Source organism: Myripristis murdjan, chromosome 16 (assembly GCF_902150065.1).
Source record: "Myripristis murdjan chromosome 16, fMyrMur1.1, whole genome shotgun sequence".
NCBI classification, from domain to species: domain Eukaryota; kingdom Metazoa; phylum Chordata; class Actinopteri; order Holocentriformes; family Holocentridae; genus Myripristis; species Myripristis murdjan.
Genome location: NC_043995.1, coordinates 15,172,963 through 15,195,826, shown reverse-complemented (window position 1 = coordinate 15,195,826; position 22,864 = coordinate 15,172,963). Strand labels below are relative to the sequence as shown.

Below are 22,864 nucleotides of genomic sequence, written 5' to 3'. Positions count from 1 at the left end.
AATCTAATTATGAAATGCATTCCATCCTTTCATTTTTTATACTGACAGCCTGGTTGTTTACAGACCTACTGTATTCACTGTGTATCCATGGGCACGTTTAAAGTTCACCCCTCTTTTCTTTTCAAATGGGCGGTTTCTTCAACCTGGGCGGCACTTTGAATCTGGCGGCATTTGGCTGGGTGCGCTTGTTTAGTTTCACCAAAGTGTTACTGTGTAATGCGACGGAATTGGGCGGCCAGTCACCCATCTTTTACACCAAAAGTATTTCATCAAGATAGCAAACTGTTGCCCACATGTGTGCTGTAATCTACATTGAAAAACTATTGTCCGTTGTTTATGGAAATGAACGCCACAGCCAGAGATAGAAATGATTTTATGGGTAAACTGAACCGTTGGTGACCGTTGGGCGGCTCTGGCTTTTGAATCGAGCGACCGTGTGACTTTGATGGGTCGTCTGCCATCTGAGACAGTCGGTTGGCCAGCGTCAGTGCCAGCGGTAACGTTAGGGGGACAACAGTGGAGGCAGATGTAAAGGTCCGGCGTTGGTCACTAACTTGAAACCGAGATTTGAAATCGGTTTTTGTCTTTACGTGAAGCGAAAGGTAAGTAAAGTTGGGTTTTCGGAGCCTCTTGAACTATTTTCCATTTAGCTAGCTAGACGGCTAAGTAGAAATGTAACGTTAATTTGGGTAGCTTAGCAAACGGAATCGTTAGCTCTTAGCCGACGTTAGTTAGAAACACGGATTTGTCTCGGATTAGCAAAAAACGTAACCCGTGTAACGTTGCCGAGCACACTGTAGTCCAGAGATAAGACATAACAAGTTCTCACATATTTCAACTTTTAGAAATGCACAAACTTAGATGATTGGTATGCTAGACAGCCAGCGTTGACTACTTTTTGTGAAACGCAAACGTTGATAAGTTTTATCAGACATTGTTAGCCAGTAGCTAACCGTTAGCCAGATAGGTGTAAGCAAGAAAAATCGCCGAATAGGTTTAATGTACATTCAACCAGCCTTGTTGTTAGTTTGCGTTTAGTCGCTTGGCCGACAGTAAATATTACATTAGCTTGTCAACTGACTGCACAGTTGTGTGGGGCCACGTACTACGGACCTAAATGTTTGTGTCAACAGATTATGTAAGGCAGTGACATGTGCTCGTGTTGGTATTTTTGTTGTGACTGCTCAGAAAACTTGCTTGAGGTTGTCTTATGTCAAATAGCAAGTGCGTTTAATGATAAATAGCTGTTAATTCCTCATTGGCATGGCAGCATAATTCATAATATGAGCAGGACACGAAACAAAGCTTAATGACTATTGGATGCAGGTGCTGGTTCATAAAAATCCACCACAAAGTCAATTTGCAAATTTGCAAGCGAGCTAAATATTTAGGATGTGGTCTCTAGATCATATTCAGTTAACTGTTGAAGTGGCTGGTAGGCCAGTCACATTGATTGTTACCCAGGATTTGACTGTTTGTAGTTAGTTTCCCCAGCCTGTCTATGTACATAAATTTTAAAGTAACCAAAAGTATCTTGTGTGTGCTCTGCAGGGTGGTAGCCTGTGTGTAATTTATAATAACTTATTCTCTAATCTCATTCAGGTGACATTGTGTTATATGGAATGACCACCTCACAGAGATACATGGAAGCTAAGCCATCAGGTAGACTGACTTTGCAATACAGCAAAACTGCATAAGCTATGTGTCAGCTTGGCATGTGTTCGTATAACCTGCTGTTGCCATTGTTCTGTGTCACAAACTTATTTTAGCAGGGTTTGCTGACATGGAGTGGCAGACACCAGCTGTGTCTGAGAAGTTCCTGAGCCGATTTGGCCGTAGGCCTGGAACAGACAGTGGGGACACTGGTCTTGGCACCTCAACATCTGACAGCACAGAAGGTGACAGCTTTTTCTTTCACAGACCCTATCTCTAGTATGTATTGTGTAACATTGTTTTGACAGTGTGTCCTTTCAGTGATGGTACTCCAACTCACGCTGCATGCTGTCACATATACTTGCCTTAATGGACATAGTTATTTTGCAATGGCCTGTTGCTCACATGGGTCAAAAGAACAGTCAAAAGAACAGAAACGAAACAGTGTCCCTGCGGGATAATTTGGTTGTGTAGTCCAGGTGTTTGTCCTTCCACTTCTCTGCTTTTAAAAGGATGTTAAAGCCATCACAAGACACAAGAGGAGACAATGTTGTCCACATACAATCACACTGTCAGCTCCATCCCTTTTTTTATGTTGTAGCTGGGAAAGTTAATTTCACCTTGTAGTTTGTGTTGTTGTGTCTTAGACTATTTACAGTGTGAGAAAAGTTTTGATGATCCTTGGATGCTCTGGAGATTTGCAGAGGTAGATTATAGTCCATGTCAAAAAAGTGTCACGGCTCTGTTACACTGCTCTGCTGTTGAACCTAATTGGGAGTATGGGGTGTGGGGATACAAGGATTGGATGGCTAAATGGAAACTGTGAACCTTGCCCTGCCCATGGTTGAGTGTCACATTCAAAGAGCTTTTTATAATACTGGGGTTTTAACTGGGAACATCATTTAAAAAGTAGGCTTACAATGTGAAAGTCCACTGGAGGTGGGAGTGTGGTTTTTATGTGGATGAATAACTGTAACACCACAAAAGGAGAACAGTTTTTAAGTAACTAAATCACACTTACAAAGGCAGCTATATTGGCAGGTCCTTGTGGGTCATGAAAGTATGTGTCAGCATTAAAAGGTGTCTGACAGTCATCACTTTTATGTGCAGTTTCAGAGTAAAACTATGCAGCTAGCACGGTTGCTCTCAGCCCAAACTCTCTGGACCATAGTTTGCAGGTTCCTAGTTCATAAAAGTAAATATTTTGCAAAGAATTAAAAAAAAAAACAAAAACATTTGCAGACTTGAGAGCCAGTTTTAGTGGCATGTGCACATGAACAGTAGTCCACAACTGCACATGCACATTAAAAATAATGCATTTATTAGCAGGCAAGATTCTGATCTTGATTATGTTTTGATATCTATGTGCAGACTGTGTGGGTGTTTCTCCACTTAAGCGCATCAGTCTTGAAAATGATGACATGGCAAATACAGACAGTGTTTTGCAAAGACAAGTTATGGTTGTAGGTGCAACATCACTATTGGATCTAGTGTGATAAAAGGATAGCTAAACCTCGCAGAACTAACAGCCTTACAAATTACTTCTGAACATTTCTGTGACAAAGTCTCAGCAAAACTACAGGTTGTCAAACTTTTCTAATAGGGTTGCTATCTGGAAACATCTTACATAGAAGGTCAATGCACGAAGATTCATATCCTGTTGTAAAACAAAACCTTGACCGATAAGCAAAGAGGAAAAAGTTATCACATTTTGTTTTGTTTTTTTCCTACCATTGCAGATTTATATTTGAGAGTTTAAATGATGTTTTCAAGCCATGACGTCTGTTACAAGCTGTAAAACATGGTCATGCTTCTATTGTGGTGTGGGCAAACATCTCACAGAAGTCACCAGGGCCCATAACCACTCCACATGGTTGTATAATGGCCGAGGAATATGAGGCCATTTTACGGGACCCGGTGTAAACACTCTTCCCTCATGTTACCAAGATGACACCGCCTTCACACACACTGATAAACACATTCAAGAGTTGTTTCATGAGCAACAGGACAAATTTAAAAACCTTGCCAAGTTATCAGATCTATACACCACTGAACCTTTAAGGGAAGGTGGAATGCAAAGTGTCAAGTAGATTCATATCTCCCTCATCATCCCTCAAATAACTGGAGGCTTTCTTTCTTTAAAAAAAAAAAAAAAAAAGCAGTCCAGTATTTAAGTACACACAGTTCAGAACTTGCACAACATTCCCAGTAGGATTGAAGCAGTTTTGAAGGCAGGGTAGTCGTGCTCCTTTTTTACACACTTGATATTAATTTATTCATGCACGTGTGTACTGTAAAAGTATATTTGTCGTGCATGTGTGTATCCATGCATGTGTCGCACATTCTGTTCATATGAATATGTTTCTGTTAAGAGACGCTCCATTCATTTGTGGCTTTTTGTGAATTTGTAACTATATCTGCAATCCAATATAAAGTTTTGGCCCAATTGTCAAATATGGTCGATGTTCTGAGACTGTAACTGACAACAGTGCCAAACAGAATGTATCTTCCCTCGCTTTTGCTGTAATGCTAACATTTAAAAAAAAAAAAAAATAAGGTCATTCTAGTTTATTCAGTATTTGTCTTGAGTTAATATTGTGTTATCTACTTTTCGAAGGTAGTAATATGTGCAAGTTGAATTTTTGCTGGATAGTTTCTCTCTCACAGAGTAGTTGGGACTTGTTCAGCCAGTCGTGAATCACTTGACCCTGGAGGCACCTTTATATTTGAGATGTTATTTTCCTGGATGGCAGCAGCTTGATGTTGTTGCCAGAATAATCTCGTGCTTACTAATTATTTTTGACAGTAGTTGCTAAGACCTACTGGTTTTAATGAAGCTGTGGTCCAAACTAAGTAGGGACAAATCTCATTCACTTCTTGTTTTTAGATGTGTACATGTGTGATGTGTGATGCAGTGGGAGGGGGCAAGGTGCTTAAATAAGCGGCTTCCACAGATCACTCTGTAATTTGAGAGGTGGGCTATAAATACCCTTAACCTTTCCTGTGTATGCCTGTTTGTGTGTGGTTGCTGAGAGCTTCATACAGGGTGGTTTGGTCATTCCCTAGGACAATACTTCTCTGGGCGCAGGGCCTGCCTGCCGTGCTGCTGTTAGTCTTAGCTGCACAGTTCTTTTGGAGCTGCCAAGAAATGCAGAGGAAGAAGTTTTGTGTCGGTTTAAAGCGTTGTGCAGCTTGCCTCCGCTCAGCTCAGCGGTAGAAAAAATGCCTCAGCTAATAACATGTTTGTGTTTGAGTGAATACTGGTTGACCAGACTTCAGCAGGTCTCTCAGGTTTGTACTGCTGTTTGATTTGGAGTTATGTAACACAGGTTTGTGTCAAGTCTTGTGGAGCTCACTACTATCTGTTTTTTTAGTTGTCTTGCTGCTTGGTCTCACATTGTGAGCATAACATAATCTTTGAGTCCTGATGTTTTTCTTCCAAATGTCTTAAACACTTTTTATGTATTGTTAACAGAATTGGGTGTATAACCTGGTGATCTGAGAGTGCTTGTTCTTTTATGTTGTCAAAATGTAATCATAGGTTTTTATCTTGAGTGAACGCGCTTCAGTTAACCAATCACCTATCAGAACTGCATTTTTGTATGAAAAAACATTTGACATAGACCCGTAAATATAACAGATTTAGAATGGGGACCAAAGTAGGCTTTATCTAATATTGCACAGCAGTCATATTTTTCTATTAGTCAGGCCTAGTAAATACCCCTATGTCTAAGCATTGTTTTAGTCTATTCAAACACTATATCCTGGCTTGAATCTGGCTAATTTATGTGAGACCTCATTAACAATGTAGTCCCATAAACCCTGCTGTGTGCACTTTACATCACCAGCTGAAAATAGAGCAGTTGGCCTGCACTAGTGTTCTAGATACTCTCACTCTAGTCTGACAAGGTGCATCTGTATATTAAATAATAAAGGAACAAAACTTTATGTAACTGCTAATTACTCTTCCTTTTATTGCTTTCAGATTTCTGCAGTTCAAGTAGCAGCCCGTCTTTTCAGCCTATCCGCAGCCAGATCCCCATCCCTACTGCACATGTCATGCCATCCACGGCCGGAGCCCCCGGCCTCTAAGCCTCAGCCATGCATCAGGAGGAGTCCCAGGCCTCTGAGGGTCACAGGACTTCTTCTGGCTCCAGAACTTCCAGCGGCTCCAGCTCAAGTCTTCCTCACTCTCCAAATCAGCATCTTCTCCAAACTTGGATGCTCAGGCTGGTGTGGGAGCAGATCCTGTGGGGCCAAAGTTAGACTGCTTGAGCCGATACCGCAGCCTTGTCAATGGGCTGGATCACTCACTTTTCCCCATGGGGGAACACACGCGTGTGGATGAGGGCCAGAGGTTTGATACCCCTGCTATGGAACCTACACTAAACCAGTCAGCCCTGCTGGGGGCTTGTGCCCTGATGTCAGACTCAGACTACAAACAACTGGGCTTGGGGACCCACAGGAATGCGGGTCTGAGGCCCACAGAGGAGGCATGGAGCACACCTATAAGGTTCTCCCAGAGGCCAGGCCTGGGGTTCCTGGTGCATCTGAACCCTGTAACCTGAGGGGCAGCCAGCCTGGAGGGGCTGGAGCTGCTGGAGTTTATGCTAGCCCTCTGGGCCTGCAGACACAGGCTCTGCTGAGGGAGCATGCAAGCACCAAAGTGTATGAACCCTTGGTCCAGGACAGATGTAATGAACAGTCCAGCTGGCAGCAGCAACACAAGCAGCAACTGGAGAGTCTACGCCTCCAACTGGAACAAATGCAGGTAAGCATTAATAGTAAATATTTATTTAGACTAGAGCAGCAGTAAAGAGACAAACTCAAATCTACAGAACCCCCCTATTTACCTCTATAATTCATTAATACATATACAGAATAACTGGCTATGCATATTTCTCTGCTCAGTTTGGTGTCATTAGTATTGCATGCAACAAGGGAAATTCAAGCCATTTATTAACCCCATATTATCATCATCATTTATGATTATCAATTTTAACTCCTATTGTGATAATCATTTATGATTATCACTTTTATGGAAATTTCTAAATATTTAAGATCTTGGTACTGGGCAGATCAATGGCACAAAATCAGATAGGACAACAGACTAAACAGAGATGCTTTTTATTTCTGAGGACATCACATAGATCCTTGAAAATTTAAGCAGATTGAATTCAAATTCAATTCAAGTTTTGAACTCTATTAGAATATTTACATTACATTACATTTATTTGAAATAATGCAATGTGGTAGGTATAAAGCTCCAAAACACATCCACATTTGGAAATGTGTCTGCTCTGTGTTGGAAAAGTATGTGCAGTAGTGTTTATTGGTGCAGCATTATTTGTTTGGTAGAATTAAGCTCTGATTTTTTTTTTTATTATTATTATTATTTTTTTTTTGACATTGTTATTTAAAAAACAAAACAAAAAAAAAAAAACTGAGGCCATAGCCGACTTGCTGTAACCTCTCACATTTGTGTCTCTGCTGGCACAGTTAATGACTGCTGGAGTGGGTCAGTATCCATCTCTGTATGCCACCTCACTGCACTCAGAGAGTGGCAAGTGGGACGCTCTGGTCAAAGCAAACGAGAGTCTTCTGAAGGAGAAGGAGCTCATCATAGAAAGGTATTTGTTTCAGGGCCATTTTAATAGTTTTACTCCTTATATTCAGATGTATTTTAGGTAGGAGGTGGGAATCATACCATATCAGTGTATGACAATAATGAAACTCTTAACATCTAATACTTCAACAATACAATTATGTTGTTTCTACTACCTATTGCAGTGCAGCATTTTTTCTTATGATTTTATGCGTATCATTGAAAGCCATTATCATAAAGAATCATTAAGTTTAATTCAAATCCTTGAAGACTTCCAGTCACTTTCTTACATTAAATGCGAATAAGAAGGTTTGTATAAAGCATCCATTAATGAGGCATAGCATTCTTTACTGGCACAATCCAGACACACAGGTCCTATGTAGTGCAAAAAACTGGTTGTTTTGTGTTTCCTCACAGTATTACTGCCTGTGTCGTTGTTTCCTGTTATTGTGATAATGATTTTTATATCTGGTCACAATACAGACAGAAGCAACATATGGCCCAGTTGGAGCAGCGTCTGCGGGAAAGTGAGCTACAAGTCCATGGAGCTCTTATGGGGCGTGGGACTCAATTTGTGGATGTGTGTATGCTTCGACTGCAGGTTAGCTGAAACCTATGCACTGCCTCCACGTGCAAATCATCCATACAATTATATTTGAGAATTTATTGCCACTTATTCATAACTTCAAAACGACATGGTGGTGCTACAGGAAGCTCAGAGAGAGAATGCGTTCCTGAGGGCTCAGTTCGCCGAGCGGACTGACTGTGCAGCCCAGGAGAAGGCAGAGGCAGAGTGCAGGCTGGGGGCCGTGGAGGCTGAGACTCACCGTCTAGCTGACACACTGAAGGAGAGCAGCGAGAGGCATGCAGAGGAGATGAAGAAACAAGAAGAAAGGGTTAGTGCATGCCCACCATTAAGTAGTAGTCAAATTTTGAGTATGTCACCCCATTCCGAACCATTATATATGCATATTTATGCAGATTCGCAGTCGAGACAAGCACATCAACAATCTCAAGAAAAAGTGTCAGAAGGAGGCTGAGCAGAATAGAGAGAAACAGCAGCGTATTGAGACTCTGGAGCGCTACCTGGCTGACCTTCCCACCATGGAGGATTATCAGAGCCAGAACAAGCAGGTGAAGACACTTCTGCTTGAATTCCTGTTAACCACTGGGCCTGTCCATACTGAAGAGACATAAAGGTGTGTATATTCTGGTAAGCACTGAACACTGACACATGCATGTTTCTGCTCCAGCTTTTAGAGGTCGAGCAGCGGGCGGCCCAGCTACAAAGCAGAATAAGAGAATTGGAAGTCTGTGTGGAGGAGGCTCGTGCACACACCCGGGAGAAAGACGCACAGCTAGAGGAGCAGAAACGCAGGGAGAGGGAGCTGCTGACCACTGTTACCAAGTGCGAACACCACAATCTGCCATCTGCTCACTATGGATGTTAACTTTGTGTCAATCCACAGTGTATTGCATAGACATTACACATCTTATGTATATTTTTTATTTGTCTATCAGTTTGCAGGAGCGGGTCCAGGAGGGCCTTGAGGATGGGGCCAGACTGCCCTCCCTGGATGTTGAGAAACTCAAAGGAGAAAATAATGCTCTAAGAGAGGAGCAGCAGAGACTTAAAAAGGTCTGTCATTCTTTACCTGTTGTGTACATTGTCTTATTTTGGTACACTTAACTGTTTTTTACACTAAATGCTGGCGCTACTTATGGAACTGCTTTTCTTTGCCAAGTAAAGCAGGTGCACAGCAAATTTGACCGGTTGGGGCTATTGCATTACAGTTACACAAGACGTGATTAACAGGACAGGACAGTGCTGGACAGTAGGCCTGAACAACATGGTAAAACAAAAATCACGTTGCGATTAATTTTACAGATATTGCAATTGCAATATGATTCACAATTTTAGTAGGAATGGAAGGAAGAATAATTTTTGCATCATAATTTTCATTTTCACTGAAAAGTATTAAAATTGTGATGGTGTGACCTTTGCTGGGGTCTGTACCAAACAAACATGTTTTCTTACATTTAGAAAATACAGTTTGTTGGCCAGGGCATCTCTGTAAGACCATAGTACTTTATTTACAAAATTTTGTCACACATTTTATCTTGATCAAAATGCACTTGGCAATATTGCAGTTTCAATAGTATTTCAATTAATTGTTCAGTGCTGCCACCTCACCAATTGGGATGGAAATTGATCAGATTTTATCAGTGTGGATTCTTTGACCACTACTTCATATAACAATCTCCTCCAGGCTCGACTATTGTAACGCACTTTTCACTTGTTTAAACCAAGTATCCATAAACCGTCTCCAACTGGTCCAAAATGCAGCTGCCAGATTACTCACCAGGTCTAAGAAATCATGTCATATTACACCAATACTTGCCGCCCTACACTGGTTACCGGTTCACTTCAGAATCCAATACAAGGTACTACTGTTTACTTTTAAAGCTATCCACGGCTCTGCTCCCAGCTACATCTGTGACCTCATCCACCATCACACCCCCAGTCGCTCTCTGCGGTCAGCTGACCAGGGCTCCTGGTAGTGCCCGCACCAAATTAAAAACTAAAGGTGATCGGGCCTTTGCAGCAGTGGCACCACGCCTCTGGAACTCACTTCCTCAGGCTCTGAGAGCTGCCCAGACGGTGGATGGCTTTAGAAAGCAGCTTAAAACACATATTTTCCGGCTAGCCTTCTTAACATAGGCCTGAGGTTACGCCTTCTCCGGGTTCTTTTATTTTCATTTGTACAGTGTATGGTCTGCTTCGTTCTTGCTGGTGAGATAAATGCACTTGCACTTTATGTTGCACTGCCTTTTATGCATAGCTATGGCATTATTGTTGATGATGTTTTTGTTGTTGGTGATGTCTATGTTAATAATGATGTGACGGTCACCTGACTGTTTTTGTTTTATCTGTTTCTACTGTAAAGCACTCTGTGTATTCGTACTGCGAAGGGTGCTATATAAATAAAATTTTACTTACTTACTTACTTACAATCTATTTCCATTTCCTTAACAACTCCGTCATAATGTCTTTTTTTTATCATTGCCTTTATACACCCGTGTAGCACCCAAAAACTGCAGTATGTAAGTGAATTAAGTGAAGTTCTTCTGCCAGTCCGAAGTTCAAGTGAGGAAAAAAATGCTTGCAACATCAGACCGCCCAGTGTGCAGAGTTTACCACACTTTGAATGTCTGATTTCTAATGTTTGCCCAGACTGTTTTGTTATTCTTACCCAAGTGTAGTCACACTTTTGATATCTATCTTCTCTCTGGTTGCTGTGCTCAGTCTTCTGCTGCATGCCTCAGGTACAAGGCAACCGCTGCAACCCCACACACTCCTACTGAGCTCACTTCCTCATGTCACAACATGAAAGTTATTTGCACACACACACAGACCAGAAGGGAAAATGAAGATCCAAGAGCATTCAATTGTGAATTAATTATTGTCAGCTTTGTTCTGTTCTTTTTTGTTTGTTTGTTTGTTTAACAAAGCAGAAATGTTTTACCGGTTAATTTGCTCTCCATGCAGGTCATTGAGAAGCAGCACAGGATGATGGAACAGCTCAGCTCCCAGATCCAGGTATTCATGGTTTCACCAGATGTCTAAAGGAAAAGACTGTGACTATTGTGCAGCTGTTGCCCCTAACACGTGTGTAATGTGTTTGTATATTTGTTTTACTCTAAAGGCTTTGACGGCGCAGGTGTCTCAGGAAGAGAGCAGCTCCCAGGCTCTCAGAGAGGAGGTGCTGGCCAAAGAGCAGAGTCTGTTGCAGCTACGCACAGCCATGAAGGAGGTGAGTTAGAAGTCCAAAGGCTGGTCTGTTTGGTGTTCAGAGAGCGTGTGAGTCCTCTTTGAACCTGTCATCAATTCATGCTACACCACTGCCTAACAGTAACGTGATTGACTACTGTGTCTCAGCTGTCCACCCAGACCCAGGAACTGATGGAGAAGAATCTGACGCTGCAGGAGCAGATGGGAGATCCAGCGTGGAGGAACGCTAACCAGGCCTCCTCCAACCTGCAGCCGGCCGGGGCTCGTCTCACACAGAGGCTACATGGAGAGATGTCCTCCTGCCTGTCTGACCTTCGTTCCCTATGCAACATCCTGACCCAGCGAGCCCAGGGACAAGACCCCAACCTCTCCTTGCTGCTCGGCATCACATGTAAGCATTGCTTGATTTCATAACTCATATTGACATGGTTTTCTTTTGAAACCTGGGATAGTTTTAGAACAGCCTATGCCACAGTTCATATAGTAAATTGATTCAGGAGATTAACACTTTTGGGAAAATTCTGTGTCATAAACAATGTGGCTTTTTGTCCAGCACCCCCTCCCATGGGAGAGCAGGTGGAGGACTGGATGAGCCCAGAGGTGCTGCAGAAGAAGCTGACTGAAGCTCAGCAGCTCCGTCGAGATGTTGAGGAGCTACGCAATACAGTATCAGACCGTTACGCACAGGATATGGGTGAGAACTGCATTACTCAATAACCCATCTACCCAGGAAATGGGTTAAACCTGACTCCCACTGCACCTCTAAAATGGGCCTTGAGTGCATGTCTGTCTACTGAATGTCAGAAAGAGGACTGAATCTTGTTGTTAGTTTGGGGCAGACACCAGCCCAAATGGAGTAGCTTCCTCCACTTCTGAATTGATTGTACAGCGGATATCAACTCTGCCATGGTGAGTTCATCTATTTCAGTCCAAGGGCTATCAGAAAAGGAACTTAACTCTTATACTTGATCCTTAAATGTTGCCTGTGTGTTTTTTTTTAAATGATTGTTTTAGTATGACATGCTTCAGTGTGTAATCAAACTCTTCCCATTTTTTTTAAACTCCAATGGAAAGGTGTTTGTGTAAAAATCCCATGAAGATAACTTATTTAAATCCTAATTTCCTTCATTAAGGAAATAATCCAAGATGTGGTTGACAATCAACTGACAATATTTTAATGTGTTTTTTGTTTTGTTTTGTTTTGTTTTTTTGTTTTGTTTTTTGAGTGAATTAAAAAGGAATGTTAACAACATGCCATTATTTAAAATGGTGGACACTGTAACATTAGACTCTGATGTGTGGTATGTGACTTAACAAATGTAGGATGATTACTAAAGAGACATTCACACACTTGTAGGCCTACAACAGTTTTGTTACCAAAGAAACTTTGATCCAGGGGGTTGCTCAGCTCAGTGAATGTTTGTGGTTGCTTCTCTTTGCCAGAGGCCTTGTTTGAAGAAATGCCAACATGTGCCTTTCTGTGATGTTTGCAACCATAACGCTAATTCAAGCAGACCAGCCAGAAAGGTCTATTTGCAGCTGACTGACCTCTCTCACTGTATCAACCTTTGGAATAGTCAATACATTCCTTGACTCTGAATGTATCACATACTTTGGGGCTATGTCACAGAGCCTGTCGATGCCTTTACACTGTCTTGTTCCTTGTAGCAACATGAAAGTGTGAGTAGATTCAAGCCTGTCTAGATGAACTTCATATTATACTATACAGTTCAGATTGATAATGACTGATGTGAATGACATTAACCAGTTAACTGCTAAACGTGTGACATTCATGACTGAAAATCTGCTCATCTGCAGTATTTATATTTCTTTTTCTTTTTTGTGTCAAAAGTCAGTGAGAATGCATCCTGGGTCCTACTCTGTTATGGGAGTAATGTCTTGCTGAACATTTCTACTTCTACAAACTCTGTGCAGATACATAACTTAGATCCACACCATTTCTCTTTCAAGGTTTAGCTTTGGGAAGTCAGTCCCTGCATGCCTTAACATCTCAAATGTTTTGCAAAATGGAAAAGATGTTTATATTTTCATATTTTTGTTCTTGTATTTGCATATTTTAGAAATAAAGATTTGTTTTCAACTTTTTTTCTGGTGACTATTCATTTCTCATTGCAGTTGATTTCATTTTTGTGGATGATGTTAACTGTTTTTATCCCTTCTGTGCAGAAAGCCGTGGGTACCAGTTTGCTACCCCTTTCCCTTTGTACTTGGAATCATACTGGCATAATATCCACAGATACCAAGTTTGAAAATCTTAATTTCCCCTTTTAAGTCATCCCATAATCTATGGTTATTAAATGAGTTATTTAAATGTGACTCCCAACAGACCTAAATGGGTGAAAAGATCATTTTTGTATATTTATTGAAAGAATCAGTCAGTGAATTAGTGGCTTTGCTGGTCTCAGCAGAAGAGTAACATTAGATGTGAGTCCACATGACACGAGTGTCTGCATGTCATCACTGTAGCAGCAGCGCTGTGGGTGCACACTGATGATGTCATATCCAGAGACACTGTCCCCCCTGAGGTGCAAAAAATACAAAAAATGCTACTGTGACTTATTTGGATCTTGCCTTCATGACAAAAAGCAAATTGGGCTTGGTATCAGAGAGGATGGTAACGCCTTTGCCAGTCAGGAGCCTACATCCTGGTCTCACCTGTGTGTGTCCAGGTACTGGCGAAGCTGGCCTATCGTCTCTGAGACGTGCATTTTCACTATAAAACTGTGAGTCCCGTCTTCTGACTTCACCTTCAGTGTGGTCACATCGTGGACGGATGCAGCCTGGTCAGAGTCACACATCTTCACTCTGAGTGCAAGAAGCAAAAATGTAGAGAGCTGGCACGTACAAATCACTGATATGCTCTACTGCTATATTTCAGTATTTTAAGTTTTTTTTTTTTTTTTTTTTGCGTTTCTGCTTTATTTGACAGTCACAGTAGAGAGAGGGGATGGCATGCAGCAAAGGGCCTGAGGCCAGATTTGAATGCAGGTGTTTTACTATTTTAAAGTAAATATATTACACCACTACATGAGGTGAAAGCTGATCAGTTTAAAGATGCTTGAGCAGTACTCTAAGCGGGCTAGTTTTCCTTACAGATTAGTTGCAGAAACTAATAATAATAACCAAGCTGACTGATAACATAACAGCTTGTCAAAAAGTAACAAAGTGTTTTTCTTAATGGGTCAAAAATATAATAAAGCCTGCTATTGTTACAATTCTCTCCCATGATACTGTTATTAAGGTGCATCTTTAGCAGTCTAAAGATGTTATTACATTAGCTGTTAAGGTATTATATTAACAGAATTGATCACATTTTCAACATGGTAACATTATCTGACATTTATTACACTGTCAGTTATTAGGTGATGATTTTATGTATTTATTACCTCTCTTTCATCGTCTGCAGTGCTGATGTGTCAACGAAGGTCACTGAATTAGTGCTCTGGGCATCAGACGAACCCTGGAGGAGGTATTTTGTTAGGTGATGGTCATACTAATGCTGTTTATTAACAAGTAAAGACGGGTGAGACAGCTGACTACAGTGATCCTGTAGAAAATTGGTCTATAACTCAACATTATGCCTATGGGAAAAAAACAGCTGTAGGTGACCATGGAGTTGGGGCAGAGTTCCCTGATTAGCTGCTGACCCGCCTCACCTGCAGGACGGCCTTCACTGACTCCCTGATGTCAATCATTTGCCCGCCTTTGACCACCACCTTTGGCAGCCTGTTCAGAAACTGATCCAAGCTCAGCTTCTTGCCTGCGAACAAGTCAAGAGGAGTTATAAGAGCAGTCCTGCACATTGGTTAGTTTTAGGATTTCCACCACAGTCCCCATTTTAGGAAGTAACCGGGTGATGTTTCCAGAACAGACCGGGTATTTCAGATGATGCGGCGTGTGATGATTTCTCTTTTTCTGCTGCCTCATCAACTATCCGTCCTCGACCGGAAAACACAGCCCATGGTTGTCTGACAATAAACTCCTCATCTCGCCGATCATGAACCCTGCACACGGACAAATCTGTTAACCCACATTAATCAAGTCTTATGTATCTCCTTGTGGCAGAGAGAGAAAAAAAAACAAACAGTGGAATAGCCCTTTAATTGGTTCAGGGGAAAGGGAGTGGGGAGCAGAGGAGATAAATTGGACACACCTGTAGGGCAATCTGGCTTGTGTATGGAGGAGAACACAGAGGAGTGAGAGCACAAAGGAGGAGATCACTAAAAGTTAAACCAGTTTCTAGAAAATGTAACTAAAATCTCTAAGAAAACAGTAAGACCACAAAACCAACTGAAGAGTAAGGAGGAATTGCAGTTTGCTGTATGAAAAAGCGCTGGGCTGAGGAGAAGAGCTGAACCCTGGGGTGTGCTTGGGAGGAGTGTTGTTTGGTGTGCTTCATATACAGCATGCTTGGAAGCTGTTCTCTGCCTGGGTGGATCCATAGAAGCTGAAGCTAAGTGCTAAGTCTCCCTGCCTGTCGCTCTCCAGGCTTCTCTCCCTCTCTCTCTTTTCACCCGTCCACCCTCCTCACCCACACTATTTCACTGCCCCTGTCCCTGGTTCTTTGGATAGCCCCTCCCAAAGAACCCCCATACACCAACCCAACACATGTACATGAATTGAACTGAACTGAACACACACTCATGCAATCCTACACTGAACCCCTGAACTGAACTGAACACACACACACACACACACGCCCACCTGACTTTCTTGAACTGAGCTGAATTGAACTGGACTTAATTCATGCTTACTCACACCTTTCACTTAGTCTGAAATTGTTTATGGGACTACTGAATTTAATTTGATTGTTTTTGAGTGTTTTTGGTTATTGTGTATTTGTTGAAATTTCACTGAGCAAGATTTGCTTTGCTATGCTTTGGTTTGAGAAGGTGAACAGGAGAGCTGGTTTGTATATACCGCATCCCTATATTTGATTTGATTGTTTGCCTTTGATTTAATTTCATTAACATCTCATGTATGCAGATTTGTTCGCTGTGAATGGTGTTTTGTTCCTTTGTTTATATTCTTTTGTAGCTAGGATAGCAGGAGGGCTAATCGGGTTTTGTTTTGTACTAGTTATGTATCTTTAAACATTTTATAATTTAGAAAAGAAATTGATAGGATTAACTTTCTCCTGTCTGGCGCCCGTTAACATACCTAGTACATATCCCTACGCTACATCCTTATTAACACACACACACACACACACACACACACACACACACAGCAGACAAAGAGAGATACCTCAAAAGGCACACCATCTGGAAATCTTTCCTGAAGCTCAGAAGGAAAATACCTGTCCATCAGATCTTGCATGCACTGCTGTAAAGAGCAGGAGAAACAGGATGTGAACCAAAGCTCCTACATGACTACATTTCATTTTTCCATCTAGCTGTAACGAGCTAACCTGGGTGCTGTGCTCCTGGTAAGAGCGGAAGGGCCCTTCGAACATTACAATGCCGTTCCTATAAAGTGTCAGCTGAACTGGGTCCTTTTTCGCTAATTTGGCCCCCCTTGCTGTGGCTTGCACAAAGGACTCTCCCTCCCCTGCCAGGATGTTCAGTTCCCTGATGTTCTGCAGCACGAGGTCAAAGTTCATGTGGAAGTTCCTGACAACAGAGCTGCCTGCAAAAGAAAAGGGTTAAGACAGTTACTTGCACTGATGATAGAGAAGAGTCAGTCCTGGTATTGCTCAGTGGCACTGCGACAGAATATAAATACTCAAGACAATCGATAGGAAGTACTCGCTCCTCTACCTGGCTGTCTCAGGCCTCTGCTTGAACCCTGGGCCTGCATATGCTCAGCGTCCTCTCCCTCTGCGGCATCACAGTTTTTTCCATCTCCCACCCAAATCATGCCGTAGTCACTCAGAAAACGCTGCAACGGAAAGCACAGCACTCACTCTTTAAAAAAAAAAAAAAAAGTCTATTCACAAAGACAACCAACAGCAAATAATCTTTTATTATTCTGACTTACCTCCATGTCACAGACTTGGGTCTGCAGCCGGCGGCACAACTTCACCAGCTCGTCTCTGTCTCTTGGATCACGTGTACTCTCTAAATTCACACATGGGAAGCAATTAGCCACAATTAAGCCCCGTTTATCAAGCACTCCTGAGATGAAGGATGACTCAGTGTCATTTGCTGAGAAGGGCAGAATCCAAAATTCTGATAGGGGGTTACCTGGATTTTTAAGAAGCTTCAGTTCCTTCTCCAAGACAGAGATCTTTCTGTCCTTGAGATAAATGAAGAAAGAGAGGTTTCAAAGGGGTTGCATGCATCTGTCACTGCCTGAGTGGGGGAGGTGGCTGCTCACCTTGCGCTCAATCTCTTGCGCTTGGCTCTTCACTTTTGCCTCCAGCTGGGCCAGCCGCCACCCCATGGAGGACATCAGCTCAAAGTCACTCGGTGGCGCACCTGCTGAATCAACAGGTCAAACCCAGACTGAGGTTTGTATAGTGTTAATTAAAGTATGATGCACTGGACTCTGTGATAACTTCTACCTTTCTTTAGTGAGGCTTTTGAATTTGAAGTGGAGAGGGCATCAGCAAGCCCAGTGTGAGTCCCTGGCGGAGGATTTAGATCAGAGGGACCCTCAGGTGGTGTGGCCTCTGGCCCTGAAAACATCATAAATATCTGTAAGTAGCACAGCGACACAAGGAGAACATCTCCAGTGTCTATCAGTTAAGAAGAAGCAGAATAAAAACCAAAAACACATGGTAAAAAAGGTAGTGTGACATCACTGCAGTATTATCCTACTGGTGTCCTACCTGCGGGATGATGTCCCCTGTGTGGCCCGTGTCCTCTGTCCCTGCTGGTCAGAGACAGTCACTGTACATCCGTCCACTTGTGCACTGCAGTTGTAGTTTTGCACAGTGCCATTTGTGATTCTGTCAGATGTGAACTCACCGTGGCTGGCTCAGAGGCCCCTGGAGAGGAGCGCGTCTGGTTTTCCTCAGCATGGACAAGGGTGAACTCATGTCAACATACTCATCACCATAAAGCAAATTAGTGATTTCTACCTCAGTATTTACAACTACTACAACTGAATTACTGCAAAATTTCTAATATGGTATTTTTTTTTTTTTTTTTTAAGTGGTGGTTCATGCCTACATACATGTTTGTTTGGAGTCTGTTGCCACTGGAAACCCGGAGGGACGGAGCATAGAAACTAATCGCTGGAAGCGGCGTGGGCCTTTTGGCTCACGGCAGGTCAGAGTATATCCGGGTGGCTCACTTTGCCATGGCAACTGCGGTAAACATCCAGCTGACCTCACGGCGTTGGCAGGAGAGCTTGCCTACGTCAGCAGCAGAGGGCGAACTTTACCATGCCTTTTGGGAAGCTGTTTATTTATTTATTTATTCTTTTTTTTTTCGGGGCTCAGTTTCACACTGTTGCCTGTAATATTTTTGTAATATTCCCATATTTGCTCGAAGGCGTATAGGGAAAAAAGTGAATTTGTATGTAATGTATACACTGGAAATTGTGACAGTTTTTTTAATTATTAATTTCATAATGAAATTAATTAATGAATTTCTCATTAATTGAGTTAACTGTAACTTACCCTTCGTATTCACGCAGCTTCCTGTTTCCTCCACCAGAGGTCACTGTCTCCCTCCACTAGGCTGTAATGTACTCCATGAATTATGTGTATAGCATATGCTATATGGTTTTTCTTATATATCATTACTAGAGATAAAGAACATCTTAATTTTTCAACATTAAACTGGTAATGCCTGAAATTATAGTGCCCGTTTTGCATCAGTTTTGCGGTGTATTAGTTAAATGTCAAATGTTATCTAAAACATTTAAAACATAATTGTACATTCATGACAACAAAGCTATCTGGACTTGTGTGAAAACTTGGTGCCTCATCTGTTTGGAGGATGAAAAATTACAGTTGATCGACCTGGAATAGTTAATATTTTGTCGGTAGACCAAACAGAGAGACTAGATCAGGGGTGTCAAACTCGTGCCATGGAGGGCTGAGAGGCTGCAGGTTTTCATTCCAACCAACAACTCCACCAGGTGATTTCACTGATTAGTCCCGCCTCTCTCTTTGGAGGTAGGGTGATCAGTGAAATCACCTGGTGGAGTTTTTGGTTGGAATGAAAACCTGCAGCCTCTCGGCCCTCCATGGCACGAGTTTGACACCCCTGGACTAGATTGTCAGTGGGAAGCCTCCTGCCACTCGGCCTCTGGCCACAGTTTTGCGGTCGAGCCCTTCCTCCCCATCGTTATCCTCCTCCCACCGAGGCTCGGTTCCACATTAATTAATGGCGGGGCAGCCAAGTTCATGACTGTCCAGCAGCCCTCCATCATCACTCCGGTTGTCCCACAGAGGAGCGCTACAAATCCCCGAGGGGCGATTCAAGACGTCTTTCTGCACACAGAGCCATGTACACGCTGATTGGGTCCGAGTATATCGGATTTCTTATTGTATGGAAAGTGTCGGACACCACAAATTTTGACACTGGGTAGAAATCAACACCTTATCATTGCAACCATTGGTAAAAGACAAAATATTGCATTTTTGGAGTCCACGTCTCAATAGGTAAGAGTAATCAGCAGCCGAAATGCGAAACCAAAGTCATGTTAATTTGCTCATCAACAGCTTTAATGAGAAGCATGTCCTGGATAACTGCAATACAATGGAAAAATGCAATATATTCTTATCATGTGCAAATGAAACACAGTAAACGGGTAGAATAAATCATAAGTTTGTTTCACAATTTAACAGAATAAATAAACCCATGAGGAACTGTTCTCTAGCATAGTATTATTTTCTAGTATTGAAAACAATTCACAACTCCAGTTAATCCCCCAGACAATTTATCCAGTTTTAGCTGATATTTGTCACAAAGTGAAAATCTTTGTCAGACCAGGTCTATAAAGCAATACTGAAGCTTCTAGAGTCCAAATACAGATATACAGATCTGTCTTCCAGAGTTTCTTTGTTGTGCTCAGAACAGGTGTAAACTGTCAACTGTTTTTTCCTACACTGGTATCAGATGACAACAACTTTTGACATAAATCATAAACATTTACAAGATGCACATTAAAAGTTCCTTCCCACAGTACGTGAATTGAATTCTTTGCTTCTGTTCCCATGTGAGAAGACAACCTCTCCCATTCCTCAGTGTCACTTGGTGAGTTCAAAGTGAACAGAACAGTAAATACATGTTCAGAAAAAAATACTATTTATTATGGAGACAAATGATTAAAATAATTTTTATAGACAAAATTCAATAAATACAGAAGCTGTGTGGGCTAAAAACTGTAATGCCCTGGTTCTGCTTTGCTGAGTAACCATTCATCAGGAGTGTCCAATCATGTGCCATGGAGGGCCAAGAGGCTGCAGGTTTTCATTCCAACCAAGACCTCCACCAGGTGATTTCACTGATTAGTTCCTCCTTTCTGATACAGGTGATAAGTGAAGTCACCTGGTGGAGTTTTTGGTTGGAATGGAAACCTGCAGCCTCTTGGCCCTCCATGGCACATGATTGGACACCCCTGGAACTTGATGTTTCTGAAAAGGAGAATTCAGGAGAGATTTATATAAAACTGACTGCAAACGCTGTAAAATATGAGAATTAAGTCCCTTTGTGAAACTAAAGCAAAATCCTGGAATGAAGTAATCACCCAGAGAAACTCTGTTAGCTGTTAGAGAGCGAGACATGTAGCCCTGGACTGTGAACCACATGGCCCTCCACAGTCCTTGTTTGAGATTTTTATACTGCAGGATAAATAAATACAGATACAACACCATCTGCTGGATGGATACTGTAGAGTCTACAGTGTCTAACACCACACAGTTAGCACTGTCAATGCAGTCAAAGCCTAAGTGGGTCTGTGGACCTCTCAGTTGAGAAATGGGACACTGATCCACTTCCCAAACCTGGACAGACGGACACACGATGTAAGACAAGCCAAACCTGGGCAGCTCTGTGCCTATTTAAATAAAGCAGCAGCTGAATTTGACAGGAGTTTTCAGGAAATGCATGTCATGTACGTCATTGTCAAATTGATCACAGGTCCATTTCTTCCCACTGACACCAACACTATATGTCAAGTTGCAGGATGCATTTTCCTTACCAAAAGGAGTGGACAGGGACATACTGAACTACAAAGTGACAGTGAAATACAAGCCAGGGCAGAGGACAGCAACTTTAGGGGACTGAGCAGGGAAAAAAGTCCTCTCCTCTTCTGTGCACTGAAAGTGAAAGCCTACTTTGGCTCAGCGTATCCCTGTGCGATGGCCTTTTCACAGGTGAAAGTGATCAAGACAAAGCCCAGGAGCCGCCTGACTGACAGGCCCACTGTGTGAGGCGGGGTGTCTCTAACTGTGACACCAGTTACAGAGCTCTACCTGATAATGTGCAGTCACAGCCATCACACTGACTTTGGGGATGTGTTGCATAGTGTGGACTGGAGTGAAATACTGTGGATAGTACCTGTTTGCTTGTTTATTTCCATTTTGTTGTCATGTGCCATATTGCTCAGTGGGAACAACTATGTTGCTCTCCTTACCTAGTTAAAATAAATGGCATTAATTGCTGTCATCTATATTTTAATGTCTAGGCTGGTTTTGAGAGAAAATGTGAAGGTATTTCACACTTGGACAAAGCATATGGCGGTACATCAGGGATGCAAACTAGTCACTTTTAGGTGACAGTCACCTTTTTCCAAACTGGGCTACTGTACATATTTGCGTGATGTTTCAGGGATTTTTTTTTTGTTGTCTACCAGTGCACCTGTCACCTTTTTTATCCCATGTTGAGTCTGCCTTCTGTTGCTCTCCTTACCTAGTTAAAATAAACTGCATTTACTGTAGTCATGCATACTTTAATTTCTGCCTTCCAGTCTGATTTTGAGAGAAAGTGAGGGCATTTCAGTGCTTGCTGTTTCTTGACAAAGCGTACAACCGTGAAAATGGACTGGTTATAAAAAATAAATATGAATTAAAGCTGCAAGCAGCGTTGGACGGGCCCTCGCACCCGTGCCGCCTCGTGCCCACTTGTGCCCGGTGGCTGTGGCATTAAGCACACACACACACACACACACACACACACACACACACACACACACACACACACACACACACACAGAGTTGTTACTGCTCCTTCCCAATGAGTGTGTATTGGGAGAAGGCTGCAGGCAGCTACTGTGAGTCAGAGGAGTGGAGGAGGGGAGGGAGAACAGTGCAGAGCAGAGAAACCAGAGTTCCACCTGTTAAACAACTCTTCACAGTGGCCACAAACTTTTTCCAATCCACACCATGGTATATATTTTTGTAGGCATTTTCGTCCTCTGTCCATCGGCATAGGTTTGGAAGCTGTCAGACTTTTACTGTAGTCAGCAGGGGCCTAATTAGCCCCTAGGATTCTGCATTATTCCCACCAGGGTCCATGGGAAAAAGTGGAGGCGCTCGTTGTGGACAGTCTGACTTTGAGGGCTTCTGAAATCCAAACGGTTCGAAATTATAATGAACCTTGAAGAACTTTTGTTAAGCACTGTGTCCTCTGTCATGTATTAAGTTTTCAAGCCGATTCCATTAACGCCCTGGGAGTTTATAGATTTTCTGCAAAGCGAAAATTTGGGCGAAAACGTGACTTTCAAATGCAAATTGCGGACTTCCTGTTGGTTTTAGGTGGGGGGCACCAGCACGAAAAATGTCGGGCTTGATGAGATCTACGTTTCAGCGCTGGTTTGGTCTTTCTATGACATTCCTGTGGGCCGCAGGGGCTGCCTTTGCGTCCCTAGTGAGGGCATTTCAGTGCCTGCTGTTT

General features: G+C 42.4%; 2 protein-coding genes across 2 annotated transcripts; one reads left to right on the top strand and one right to left on the bottom strand.

The window, feature by feature from the left end:
• The first annotated feature begins 515 nt into the window (after positions 1–515).
• On the top strand, positions 516–13,157 carry cep85 (centrosomal protein 85). The gene is given in 16 exon segments (XM_030073358.1): positions 516–534; positions 1,603–1,662; positions 1,770–1,898; positions 5,639–5,827; positions 5,830–6,054; positions 6,057–6,424; positions 7,153–7,283; positions 7,742–7,859; positions 7,969–8,154; positions 8,240–8,392; positions 8,512–8,666; positions 8,780–8,897; positions 10,809–10,859; positions 10,966–11,073; positions 11,199–11,442; positions 11,605–13,157. Coding segments are annotated over 15 exon segments (2,379 nt in total). The 5' UTR covers positions 516–534; positions 1,603–1,622; the 3' UTR covers positions 11,769–13,157.
• A 290-nt stretch (positions 13,158–13,447) lies between these two features.
• Positions 13,448–18,215, bottom strand: ubxn11 (UBX domain protein 11). The gene is made up of 14 exons (XM_030072097.1): positions 17,984–18,215; positions 17,845–17,888; positions 17,578–17,691; positions 17,391–17,491; positions 17,258–17,309; positions 17,052–17,131; positions 16,832–16,952; positions 16,483–16,700; positions 16,320–16,397; positions 14,946–15,075; positions 14,729–14,832; positions 14,459–14,532; positions 13,728–13,877; positions 13,448–13,592 (listed from the first exon to the last, which is right to left on the bottom strand). Exons 1-14 carry the CDS (start codon positions 18,052–18,054, stop codon positions 13,448–13,450), a joined length of 1,482 nt encoding a protein of 493 aa, XP_029927957.1. The 5' UTR covers positions 18,055–18,215.
• Positions 18,216–22,864: the final 4,649 nt, after the last annotated feature.

Bases quoted from the DNA above. Each gene is read 5' to 3' on its own strand.
- ubxn11 (XM_030072097.1), bottom strand. From the start codon at position 18,054: ATGAGTTCACCCTTGTCCATGCTGAGGAAAACCAGACGCGCTCCTCTC. The intron at 17,692-17,844 runs GTAGGACACCAG...TGATGTTTTCAG, and splicing joins CAGGGGACATCATCCCGCAG to GGCCAGAGGCCACACCACCT. The intron at 17,310-17,390 runs GTGAGCAGCCAC...ATTTATCTCAAG, and splicing joins CGCAAGAGATTGAGCGCAAG to GACAGAAAGATCTCTGTCTT.